The sequence below is a fragment of the Glossina fuscipes genome, unplaced genomic scaffold (assembly GCF_014805625.2).
Source record: "Glossina fuscipes isolate IAEA_lab_2018 unplaced genomic scaffold, Yale_Gfus_2 204, whole genome shotgun sequence".
NCBI lineage: Eukaryota > Metazoa > Arthropoda > Insecta > Diptera > Glossinidae > Glossina > Glossina fuscipes.
Window position 1 is genome coordinate 669,354 of NW_023998547.1, and position 14,027 is coordinate 683,380.

Consider the following 14,027-nt stretch of genomic DNA (forward strand, 5'->3'; position numbering starts at 1 on the left):
TTACGTTTGTGGCATTATTATAAAGTACAACGACTAACATAAACAACTTTCGTCATGGAAATCATTTATTATATGTACGTATCTCACCTGGCCTTGATGGGGAAATGATATAGCAAATGTGCCATAACCATCAGCAATTGTCATCTTCTCGTCTTCTGTGGTATTCGTTGAGCCCTCAACAATAAAGTACTCGACGAGGCCATTAACACCGGCATCCTTATCCAATGCTTGTATATTACGAAATATTGTCGTACCGACTGGTGTGCTCTAGAGAGATGAAAGATGAAAATCAAAAACAAAAACCAAAAGGGAAAATGTAGTCAACCATCGCTATAATATTAAATCAAGTATAAGTTAAGCATACATATTTAGTTAAGTAATATGTGTAGTAGTAGTGTATAGTATAATAATGTATTGTGCATAAGAGTAAAATATATAAGCAAAAGCAATAATTTATTGGTTGTACTTCGTTCTTGTTGTTGTTGTTGTTGGAGCTGTTGCTGTTGTGTTTAAAATGATTGCGTTTCGTATCGAGCTTATACAGAAGCCAGAAAAATGTAACTCGTACCGCATACTTTAAATGGTATAAAATCATCAACATTATACGTAGAGATGTAATGATATGAAAGAATATTGTGAATCCTTAAAAGCCTGCATATAGCATATATTGGCAAATACTTTTTAAACTGGATGAAAATACCAAGCGATCTATATCAAGTCAAGTTCTACCTAGAAAGCAATTTGTATAAAAATTCAAAACATGTTCTGTGTACCCTATAGTAAAACAAAAAAAATTTTCTTCTTCTTATTGTTATTGTATTTCTCTAATCAAGAGAAGTTCTTCATGTAATTCGTTTCGCTGCGGAGATCGAACAAAATGATGATTCCTCTCCTCGATGTCGATTGAAAAACAAGAACAAGCTATGGAAACAACAGTGGAATAAAATAGTCGGATAACATAGATTGATAGAAGAAGAACTTACTTAGTGCAGCTAATATATCTTCATATCAAATCTATATCGAGCAAATTCATTTCATGTCTCCTTAGCCCATTACCATGTATTGCCCTTCACGTCAGTAGTGTAAAGTAGAAATTACTTTATTGTCGCCCCTTAAAAATTACCATCCCTTACATTACTTTTCTCTATCTTCGTACTTCACTTCACTTAAGGAGCGAAGCAAACAAGGCACCTCTGGCTAAGTCAGCTGATATAATGCTTTTAAAATGAATATCAATAATATAAGAAAGCGGGTAAGTCAGTTACTTACACACAGACTGAGCATTACCCCTTTAGTACTCCTTACAACTTTCTCTTTTTGTTAGCAAATTTTGAAAGGCTTCCTCGATCAACTACCATGCCTTGCTTTCCTCTTTCTCTCTCTATACATATAGAGATCGTTTTTTTGGTCAAAACGTTATTACTTTCTAAGAGTTTTTCTCAATCGGAGGAGGGGAACGTTCTTTCTTAGCTCAAATTTAAACACCAGGAGATAGTCAAAATAACGGCATGTTCAACGGCATGAAATAAGTCGTCAAGGGTAGAAAATATGATGTGTAAGAGTTGATGCTATGTACGCTTCGGGAAGATAAGAAGTCAAAGCGGGACAAGATTACGTGCTGTTGTCTACAGTCGCGGGAATAAAAGTAAATAAATTTATTCTTAGCGAGAGTTAAAAGTTCTACTCATATTTTAATTGCTAATTGTTAAAAATTTTGGTTTCACTCTTCATGGCCCCATTAGCATTACACAGACTTAAAGATAATTCTTCAACTAAAACATATACAAGCCGTGGGGACAATGTCAAGATATAGCTAAATAATCCAAATTATTCGAAAAAGTGTGCAAATGGTTTCCCCTTAGGTAAGGTAGTCGTTTTACCTTAACCTAATTACAGCAAGTCATTGGCTTCCTAATGGACCTTCATTTTGGATGTTACACAGGAAAATTATTATTATATTGCTTTTAATTTACCAGCGCTATGAAAAAAATTCATCCTATATATTTATTTAATTCCCCCCAAAATTAATTTAAATTAAAAAAAAAAAAAAAAAAAAAAAAGAAATGAATAAAAATTTTATCTGCTTTTAGAATGAGTTGTCGACATATATGAAACTTTTATAGAAAACGATGTAAGAAAACTAAAGCACTATAAACACTTGTATGCTTCCAGTCTTATGCTCTCAACTACTTCATGTGTGTGCAGCATTTACCATAAATTAATTTGTTGCTGTTGTTTTTGTTTTTGTTGCTATTTAACCCTACAAAAAGCCCAAAGGTATTTTACAATAACAAAACAATGATGAAAAAAACGTAAGAAGAAAGAATATTTCATATGGCTTAAGTCGAATCTCTCAATCGGTTGTTCAAATTTAATTTGATTCTAAGAGTAGTTCAATTTACACCATACGCGTGGCATAGCTTTTCAGGCCATACTATTATTAAATGCGAGGGATTTTTATTGGAAAAGTAAAACTTTTTTCTTTTGATATGTAATCGGTTCCACTCACTTTTTGAAAGCAGAAGTGGACATGTGCTTCTTGTCCAATTCTGTTTCGATCCTATTCGAAACCTTGTTGCTAATATTACGATAGCGTTTGCTTGACGAGATGAATAGACTAACAATCGTAATAATAGTCAAAGTTGAAAGATCGAGCCTACACATAAGCCACAAGTAACTCTGGAGGTTATTCCTACAGTAATAAATTCTATTTGCTATCTAAATATTTACAACTAGAGGTGGAGCAGCAAAGATTATGACTTGAAATATAAAGCGAAAAGCGCTACTATTTATGGAGCTGCTTTAGATAAGAATTTTTCCCTGATATGATTTACCGACCTATCGCCGTCAATCTGCAAAACATGGAGAGCATTGTCTTATCATTCATACTCTCTTTTTAAGCCTTTGTTAATCTTTGTTTCCAATTTGTTTTCGCTTTACGAGGACGAGCAGGGCACGCAATAGAGTGAGAAACTAAAGAAAGTAGTTTATCTTAACTAAAACTTGTCCCAATCTCATTCCATGGCGCAATTGTCGAGTCCTTGCATTATTGAGTAGAGAGAGGTATTTAAATGGCTGTAAAGAGGCGAACCAAATAGTTGAGTGTAAGAAGAGGCACTGCTGATTTTCGAATGCTTTTCACGATATTTTACTTCAAAGTCTCATGATTGTCAGTCTTTGATAAGTGCATAAATTATCGGATTTACGCCGATGTTACATTAAGAAAATCATAAGGAAGTCCATTATTTTAGCGCTGAATTCTTTCTTTATTAACGGACTAGCCTACAGCAAGGCTGGTAACGCAGCTGCATGGCCCTAGAGAGACTCCTTTAAGACAATTGGAGACGTGGGCGTTTCGTTTTTTCTTTTAACTGAAAGTTCTCTCAACGAGATTGTGGCCATCGCCTTTTTCCCTTTTTCGAAGCAAAGAGACAAATATCAAATTGTGAACGCTTTCGGGAGACGCGATTTCAATATACGCTTGACCTAAACGCAAGCATTCAGCTGCATATAGTTAACTCGAAGGATTTTCATTGAAAAAGTTTATCGAAACGTTCCACCGCTTACCTACATATAAACCATATCGCGAGAAAACAGTGCTGAGTTTGAAAAACAAAGTGTTACAAAGTGAAATATCACTTTGATTTCACTTCATTGAATTTTATGCTTATTTTACTAATAATAAACGAAACTTATCAAAGGAATGTCCTATGATCACATCCACCAAGACGCGACTTATCAACTTTATCAACGAAATTTATCAAGTAAATTAGACGTCACCTATGAAATGAAGGAGTTAATACATCGTACGCTAATAGTGAATATGTAAAGTACTTATTCCCTACACATATATACACGTATACAGAAAAGCTGTCGCCACAAGATTACTTGCTATTGCGTACACCTTGTATATTAAATTTGGTGTATACCTACCTATGTTTTGGAAATTGAAAATAACAAAAAAAAAAAAAAAAAAGAAGAAGAAAAATGTATATATATATATAAAACAAAGGAAAGGTAGAAAAGCTTTGTGCGTAAATTGTTGTTGTGTTTTGTTTGTTGCTGCTGGGTGTCGTTAGTAATTTTAATCAGTTCTCGATGCGAGAGAAAAGAACTCAAATGTATATTATGGAGTATACGCGTACTATAGCATGGCGGTGGTGTTTTCCTTGCTTTTTTTTTTTTTATTTTTTATTTTTTTTTTTTTTTTGTAAAGAAAATGAACTGCCCTGCCTTCTTCTTCTTGCAATCACGTATCGCTGCTATTTTGTTGTTGTTACTGTTATTATATGGTAAAAATATTTTTAGAAAATTAACTTTTGTTTACACATTTGCTATTCTCTCATATGGATGAATACCATTGCTACTGCTGCTGCTACGTATATGCGAAAATGTAAGCAGAATTCAATACACGGCTCAGTTAAACGAGTATAAAAGTTATTTAAGCAGAATTCATTTCTACGTATGCACGTATGCACATATTTATATATATATATATATATATATATATAGATATGTATGTGCTTGTAATACGTAAAATTCGTGCATTGCATGGCATTAGAGCGTAATTTTCTACTTGACTTTGTAGGTATACTACTAGTAGCAGGCAACTATATGAGCGCATATGTAAGTAAGTATGCGTGCGTGGAAATGTGCCAGTTGAACTGGTCCGTCATAAGCAACTTGAGATAGTTGTCATAGTTGTGATGTCAGTTGTTAGTAACAGCTGAAGGAAAATTCTTGAGAATTTTGTAGCCTAGCATGACAAATAAACAACAAGATCAAGAATTTATCTGAGATGAAATAAGAAAATCACATGTGACATGATTAAAACGAAAAAAATTAAATAGATACGTTGCCTTATTTATTTGTTTATTTTTTATTGTTTTTTTTTTTTTGTTATTTAGAATTTTAAGAGTCTTTCTAATGATTATGAAACTCGTAGAGCAACAGAATTCTTTTTTTCTCTGTGATGATAGGTATGCCGTAAAATATGCAACAAAAGTCTCACCTCCCTTTCTTCGCCATGCAATTATCGGAAATTTCCAAACCGTCAAGACGATTCCGAGAAAACAATAAGTACAAAGTTCCAAAGCTCCAAAGTAAGGCAACTCTCATCGATTCCGTATATATATTTTTCATTTAGAGTTGGGTGGTTAAAGCTAAAAACTAATTAACAAATAAACATAGCAAAGTCAGAGAAGTAAAGTTCATTCTTGAAATAGAAAAATGCGTGAAAAAAGTTCATTCGTTTGTAGTCAAAAAACTAGGACCCAGTCTCGCAGAGGCCTTTCTAAATTAACTAAATAGTCTTCACTAGGCCCCCATCGGGATCTCAATGCAATGTTTAATTGTTCTGATGACCTATTCTTTTCATTTCCTTTCAATTCTTCGGTCCAAACTCATTATGTTGACTAGGATCGGCAAGTCGCTAGAAACGATATCTTTACACTTCCAATAAAAGCGTATTGCGTGCATTTATTTACACAGGTTGCATAAGTCAATTTCCCCAAATCGCTATCCGCATCGAATAACCGAATACATAACAGTCGCGAGTCGTACCAAGTCAGTGCTCACGGGTTGAAATCTTAGTGCGGTAACTGCTCAGTTGGTAAAGGCATAACATAATTACCCATTGGCAAGGATTCACGCTAACTCTTATCATATTGAACCTGTAGGCTTCTGGGTTATTGGTCAATTTACTACTGTCTACTAATAAATTTTCTCTTTCTCAATGATATCGGGACTGTCTTCAAAGAGACATCGTACGAACAACATACACATTATCCATGATATATAGATTACTATGAGGCATAGATTACTACTGGCAAAATATTTCAGAGCCATTATCTTTTATCTGCAATCATTGTTAACTTATATTCCGTTAAAATTGCCACGACGCATATCTGCACATCGTGGACTATCCCTATGAGATCGACTTGTTGTTTACGTCCTTTGTCAAATGGAGTTTATTTTAATTTACTTGTAACTTATCTCTCCTCACATCTATTGCACTATTATTAATTAGTTAACAAAGGCTGCGTTACTATTTGGACTAATGAAAGACAGTTTCTTAAAGTGCTGGTCGAACCGAGATTCTTACCGTTCAACTAGCATCCAGTTAAGAAAGCAATGTGATATTTTCATACATCTCTTTAATGTTTTTTGAGGTCGTACACTTTCTTACTCCATAGGTGGAATAATTCTATATTAGTTGTGTGAGCAAAATTCAACTATTAACACATAACCAACAGTTAATCATTCATAAGCTAGATCAGTCGGAATACCAATGCCGCCAATAGACCTATTAATAAAAAAAACCGTTACAATTAAAGAAAAAAAAAAAATCTCTCACATGCACCGGTTAAAACACAAAGCATCGCCATGATAAAAAAATACCATGTTTTGAGAAGAGAGAGAGAGAGAATAGAGTTGCTTTCATTAAATGGCAATCAAAGAAAAGTTATTCATCTGTTAATAGTCTTCTATTACAAGTCTAGATGCATGGATTTTCAGGTTTCTTTCAGGATAATCTTGAAATTCTTAGGATTTCTTTTGATACGCATTTACATCTAATGAGGTCGAAAAATTATTTACTCTAAAGACTGCTTTATATGAAAACATAGTCAAGATATGGTTTTTGTATTCAACATATATTTCATTCATCATATATCAATCATAACACTCGAAAACAAATAACACTCAATATATTATACAAGCATGTCCTGCACACATGCTATGGGCGAACAATTGCATTGTAGCCGTATATTTTGATTTTTTAAACAGACTAACACACACACACACACACACACACACACACACACACCGCACAAGGTAACATGAAATGCAAACGAAACAAAAAAGTAAAATTAAAAATTATGAGAAGCAACTGAAATTTGTCGTAACCGCATACCAACACACATAATCCACTCCGTGGAGAATTTAGTTAAAAAACAAAAAGTGTATGAAATAATATAAAAAAAAAAAAAAACAAAAAGAAGAAAATCGCATTTTATGCCTTGAAATGAAAGCCAAATGCGATAATACGTAGCGAAGGAATTTTCTAGCTAAAGTTAGGAAAAAAATCTATAAGAGAAAAAAAACATATAAAAAAAAAAAAAACGAAAAAAAAGAGGATGACTCTTAGCTCGGTATACTAAGCGACTTAATGGTTGGTCACACACAAGCTGATACAAGTTGCTTTGGTTTGCTGCGTTAGATGTTCGTTTGTTTGTTCGGCCGATTGCGACATATGAATGCACAATTTAAATATTTACGAAACCATTTGCAATAACCGAACCTTTTGCACGGTTTTCATAAATTATTCATATGTATGTTAAATAAAGCAGAAAAAGTAAAAAAAATATATATAGAAATTTTTTTTTTTTGATAGATTTTTATGGATGAAGCGAAATGAGGAATAAAAAAAAAAAAAAAAAAAAAAAAAAAAAAAAAAAACAATAAAAAGGAAATTACATCAGCTGTTTTGGTGAATATCAAAAATCAAAAAAAAAAAAAGCAACTAAAACAGTTTTTTGCTCTTGAAACAAATCTTTGGGTGGTTTAAGAGTCACAGAGAATTCGGAATTCGGACTTTGAACTAAAATAGCATTAGGAACATTTTTACTGTTATTAATGCTATTATCGAATAAAATGTTTTGTAAAGACATCTTCAAAAGACAGATTAAAAGCGCTTTGGTTAAGGGTTTTATTTGGTTAAGGGAAACAGTGAGTTAATTCCGCCAGGTGCTCATATTAATTGGACATTCCGCAAAATTTCTAAGAATCGATCTTTCATAATCATTTAAGCCGAAAGCAAACTGTCTTAGTAGTGTTAGCTCGACTTTCCAATGTCTCTCGTATTAGCAGATGTCTATGTTATTAAGCTCTTATGTCTATAATCGAAAGGCTGATGTCCAATATATTTTTTTTCAATCAAGTAACTCTGACCTTTTCAAATCGCCAAATCATGAGGGATACCAACACAGCCAAATGTCCATAGGAAGTTGACTTTACGCCGACCATAACTAAGCTTAGGAGTGTTTGTAGGAGACAATCACTCCGTTCACTCAGTTATGTCGACATAATAAATGAGTTTTGGCGGTTCTTTTTTGATTCGTTTATATAGATTTTATATAGATTACCCATAAGCTACCTTAAGACGGAAAAACTTAAAAACTATCGTAGAGTGAATCCTTGTTAGGAATCGTACAAAATTTGCTTAACTTTGACGAGAGGAAGCACTTAACTTGACAATGCTACGGTTATTAAGGTGCTATTGACTTTGTGCTTGCCACAGATTGTATCTGCTATCTCAAGGACCTTTATAAACAATTCCGAACTTTTCCTAGTGGCGGGCATATCAGTAGATCGGTTCAAATAATTTTTACGTTGAAAGTTTGATGGATCCAGTAGCAGTTCAGACCGATTATAATTAATATTTTTAATTTTGAAATTTCATTTAAAATTCCAGGCCTTTTTACAGGCGAATCCTCTTCTATCCGCCGAAAGCAAAAAGGGATGGCTTACTCACAAGAGCATATGCATCGGTGTGACAAGAACATAGGATGCTGTATGAAAGAAGTGACGCAAGCAGAATTTATTTCAAAAATTTTGATAGCCTGTAGACAAAAACAAACGCACGGTGGAGTCGAAGTAGAGGTTCATTAAAAATCATAAAGTCAATTATTTTCTATTAGACAATGAGTGTAGCTTGTAACTGATGTAAGGACTTTAAAAAAAATTGAAATTTAAAATCTTGACTTTTGCTCCTTTCTCTCCTTCTCTCCCCATTCGGTCGTATCTATTCCCGATACCACTAGGCAAAATCAGTTGTGATTAAAGAAAAAATCCTCGAGTTAATCGCTGGCCAATTGCTTTAAGAAGAAATGTGCAAAGTTCCAAAAAAAGCAGTGCATTCGTTTCTGAGAGACCGTGATCACCGGCGATAAGAATTCAGTCTCGAGGATAGATCTTCAAAGTTTGCAGTTATAAAAGTAGATAAAATGGTAGTAGAAATGTCTAAAGACTATTTCTCTCTTACAAGTTTATTATGATTGTCTTAAAACTTAAGGGAAAATAGGAAAATTTAGAAAGCAAAATTGAATTGAATTTTTGAAAATTCAAAAGATGCGTAACCACCCAAGACGCCTTCCTAACTAAGCTTAATTGCCAAGCAATAATATTCGCATTTTAATGCCCGTCAAGAGAGTCAAGTCTTTGGTACATTTATGATGTGACATAATCGTCAAATTTATTCGATATATGCGTGGAGAGTAAGTAAATAATCACGATTAGTTAATAGTTTGGCTTATAAAGTTCTAAAGTTTATTAAAAATCCAATTTATTCCCTGCCTCTTGTGGCCATTAAAAAATTTTTTTTTTTTTTTATTCTTTTTCTTTGCATTTAATATAATTTTTGATAAATGTGAGGCTATAAGTCGACTCAGCCTCTGTTCGTGTGTTGGATTTTTGTAGTCATAAAAATTAAGACAGATACCCAAAATTCTTACGTAAGAATGTTTTTTTTTTTTTTGTATTTTAACTTTTACATAAAAACTCTTTATTCACTCTTCTCGCCTATGTGTGTTATATTAAACACACGTTTACCTTGTGTTGACTTTTAACATTTTTCATTTCATTGCTTCGTTGGTTACCTCTTTTTCTTTTATTTTCAGATGTCTTTTTTTTTTGCTTTTTATTTTCATTTTTTTATTGGCTCTTTTGGTGTGTGGGTGATGATGTCATGACCGTTTGTGGTACAAAAGTTCCGTGCTGATCTTTGTGACGGGTTTTTTAGTGATAAAATTTATTTATTATATTTCTTTTATTATGTTGCCAGTGATGATTTATGCTCAAGTTCAATGCGGAAAGATGGTGACAAAAGCCAATAAGGCACGCCAACAAGTTATGGGAAGATTATTAAAGATTTTCTTGTGAAAAAATTTCAAATAAAATATTATTTAGTATCTTTGAACCTCTTCTGCTCATATTCGCATTATGTAATTCAATTTTATTTATTATATATTATATGTTGCATTGCAACAGTCACCAAGTAATTATCGTAGGTATCGCAGTTGCATGACCTCCATTTGAATCGCATTAATAACTGCTGTTTAAACTTTCGTGCCCACCTATCTTGGTCGGCTGGCCTACATAGGCAGGTTCATCTTTGCCTCTTGCTGCAATACTTCCCGAAATTCTCGAGGAAACTAATCGAAAAGAATTTTAACTGCAGTTGAAATGCGTAAGACATGACTTGCGATTGCTGTCTCATCTAATCTCTTTTAATATTTTCACTTATGGCTTACTTAGAATGAAGCCTTAGGAAGTATGCCCATAATTGTAACAAATTCCTAGGCAATGCATTATTTATTCCTAAACATTTAACATTTCTTCAGGTGGCATATGTTGACTAAGCGTACTTTTGTTCTTTATACTAATGTCGTTATGTCACTTGTAAAAGTTTGTTTTCCAATAACCTCTTCAAGCAATTCTAAGCGCTATGCGAGTGCAATATTCATCAGAAGACACAAATCGTTCGTGAGAACACATAGCGGGGAGCTTCACTGTGTGATGTTCAAAAATACTCTCACGAGCTGCTTCGATACCTTTCGATTCGTGAAACGCGGTTGCGATTAAAAAGAACTAAGGAAAGAGGGAGGTAGTGGTCGCACCTTAGTGACTATCTCCCCAATCGATATGTCGTGTTATGTGTTTGCCGACTGAGTACTCATTATAGCAAACATTTTTTCTGCTCGGGGAGGTGTAGAAAAAAAAAACGGATTTGATTGCTGAAAATAGAGCTCATACTACAACAGCAAACTTTTGAATTTTTTAATTTCGAAAGTCGTTGATTGAAAATAAGTTGTTTTCTTGGTTTGTCGTAGTCAGCCATTGAGTTCTAAAAAATAAAGATTTCATGTTACTTACGCGTACGCTTTTTCAAAGAAAACGCAGAGGTCTTTGACTGATAGAAATTCCATCGTATGTGCAATGGATTATAACAAAATTTAAGAAACTTTTTTTTTTTAATTTTTTCACTTCTTGGCCCAGTTCACTTTCATAATCATCGGAATCAAGCACGTTACAAATGCTTATACTCATAAGAAAAATCATCAAGAAGGCAAAAGCTTTGTCTCTCTAATAGACATTGGCCTTTCCAATGCAGAGTCCTTAGTAACTTACTAAGGTGAAGCATTAAATAGTTTGAGACTTCTATTGCATTGTATATAGGCGTACGCATAACTTTGATAAACATCGCCATCAACTTGTTACGTCGTTGATTTTTATCATCAAAATATTAATTTTCATCTGAATTGTTTCAATTTTTAATCGTTATTAACCATTTACCATTTGGCAGTATCGAGCTATTAACCGAGTTAACCGCAGCTTTATCTGATCTTTAAACTTCAGGTTTAATATATTGTCAGATCGGCGACCATTTAAACGGCAATCATTTCAACAGACAAAGAGTTGTGATATAAAATTCGTCCTAACAAATCGTTTATCGAATCGTTCAAAAATTATTGAGCCTTACGATGAGATACCGCCCACGTGATAATATATATTGCCTAAGTCTACGACAGAGATGGAGATCGGTGTGTTTTTTCAACACACATAACTAGCTACTAGCTATTTAGGAATAATATGCTACCATACTCTGTTGCCTTGAAGTTTTCCTTGCAAGGCATTCCCTGAATTGAGATTAACTAACGAATCTCTTTGTGTTTTCTTTTAGAGGAAGTTAGAATCTTAGTTTTACCGTATGATGTATGCCGTGGTCTAACAACTAATATATGCTAATATTTGATGCTGTTGTGCTTCTTTTTTTTTTTCTTGCCAAACCATAAAAAGCAGTTATAACGGAATATTAAAAACAATAACCAAGAATAACTGAAACGTGCTCCTTTTCTTTTTTAATGACGGGGAAGGAAATAATTTCAAGGCACTCATAAATACTAAGAAGTCTTATTAGAATATGTCGGTGGAAGTATAGTATATACGTACGTATGTATTTATGTATGTATATATATGGATGAGGAAAATAAAATATAGACAAAGGCTAACATGTAACCTTTTTTAATAGAGATTATAATACGACGCGTGCGCTCATGCTTAGCATGCTTACGAAAACAATAACAACAATAACAGCAACAACGAAACATGCCTTCATTTGCTAATAGGAATTTGCATTCTTTTTTTTTTTTTTTATCTTTAGAAATTTGTCCATTTTTTTTTGGTTTTTTTTTATGCTTTGGCAAAATGATTGTCTAAAAACCTTAAGGCTTAAGTAAGGTATAAATCTCCCAAATTTTTTTTCTTCTTTTTTTTCTTTTCGCTCTTTGATTTTCTTTGCTTAAATCAATATTTACCCACGTGCGTTTCTTTTTGCAAACATTGTATAGAACAAGGAGATACAAAATATCGTACATTTTTTTTATATTATACTCATCACCGAAGGATAAGGGGTATATTCAGTCTGTCAAAACGTTTGCAACGTCCAGAAGAAACCTTAGAGATACGAAGACTCAGAAGAACACACATTCTTGATCAGCATTAAATTCTAAATCGATTTAAGCATGTCCGTCTGTCCATCTGACCGTCCGTCCGATTGTGCAGTGTCTATTGTAAACGTCTTTTGGCCGCAAAAATGGATCTAGCGACTTGAAATTTAATAGAAACATTGGAAGTTCTTGCAAGCTTGAAGGAAACACCCTTGCCACCGCTTAAGCTGAGACCATTTCTGTGTTTCAAGGCGAATGAAAAATTGGTTTTTTTGCTCATTACTCGTAAACTATAGCAAATAAATTAAAAAGTTTGAACGCATATACTATGAGCGATGCAGTAGCATCTGTTTACAAAAATGGAAGGAATGGACCACGCCTACCTAATATTATAGCGCATCAAAATTTAATTATTTTTTCAATATCATTATAATAAGCAGAAATAAGCCTCAAAAAAACCCTTAAAGTATATATAAATTCTTGGCCAGTTACAACCCTAGAATGCATCCAAACATGTCCGTCTCTTCCTTTGTCCATCTGCCTGTTTGCACGAAGCAAACCCGTTAGCGAAAGTGAAGATATCGGCTATAAATTTGCAAAAGAATTTGGAATTGACTTAAACTTTTCAAAGGACACGCCCACAACGTGCACATGCACGCATTCTACAACAAAAGCTTTCATTTTAAAAATAGAAAAAATCAACTGCGCCTGCTCCATATTATAGGGCATGAGAGTTTTTGTTCTTTTACTTCGTTTGCCTCATTTTGGGGTAAACGTTGATGGATGTAAAAGATTCGATTCCGATCGCATTTAATTTTCTTACTTAGTTTTTATTATTTCCATTTCTTCATATCTTGCTCATTTGTTCTTCTAAGGGTCTTTAAATAGCGCTATAAGCATGTTTCGTTTCTATCGTATTTGTGCATATATATGTATGTATGTATGCATATATGCTTGTTTGTTTAAGTCCATGATGATGTAGTTCCTGCATATCAGAGTTCAAAGTTTATTTCAATTTAACCTGAAAAGTTTATCGCGCACATTGTTTGCCAAATGTAATTGGAACTTGATGAACTTTATTTGGGTATGAAAAGTATAAAGTTGGAGCGAAAAAGCGAATGCACAACAGCTAGGTGCGAGACTTAAAAATGGCAATAATATCTTTGCCCAAATACTTATATGCATCCTTTTGGTAAATCTTTGCCAAACAGAAGATGAGCTTTAAATAGAAAGAGTGGGAGAAATTTATTATAAAACAGACGTTGTTTTCTTCCCTCTTTTTGTTAGTTTATAATTGCAAGAATAAGAAAAAGAAGAAGACAACTTTGTTGCATGGCTTATATATTGCATTTATGTTAACTTTAGTAATAGAATGTGAATGGGTGGATGGTTTCGAGAGAAATAGCAACTAAGCTTAGTGTTAAAAAAGAAGAAGGAAAAGAAGAAAAAGAAGGCGAAGACCTAAGTCTAATCGCATACAAGCAAAACCTGTGTGTGAAGTGTGTTTTGAAGAAATTTCTT

At 33.5% G+C, this 14,027-nt stretch overlaps 1 protein-coding gene and 1 long non-coding RNA gene across 4 annotated transcripts in view; one reads left to right on the forward strand and one right to left on the reverse strand.

Moving 5' to 3' along the window:
• LOC119642044 overlaps nt 1-14,027 on the forward strand; it is a 164,654-nt gene that overhangs the window by 92,707 nt on the left and 57,920 nt on the right. The gene's annotated exons all lie outside the window — the stretch shown is intronic.
• LOC119642038 (cadherin-99C) overlaps nt 1-14,027 on the reverse strand; it is a 164,799-nt gene that overhangs the window by 37,356 nt on the left and 113,416 nt on the right. For all 3 annotated transcript variants that reach the window (XM_038040998.1, XM_038040999.1, XM_038040997.1), the window contains one exon: nt 88-267. In XM_038040998.1, the coding sequence (XP_037896926.1) occupies nt 88-267 (180 nt within the window). The remainder of the gene's footprint in view (nt 1-87; nt 268-14,027) is intronic.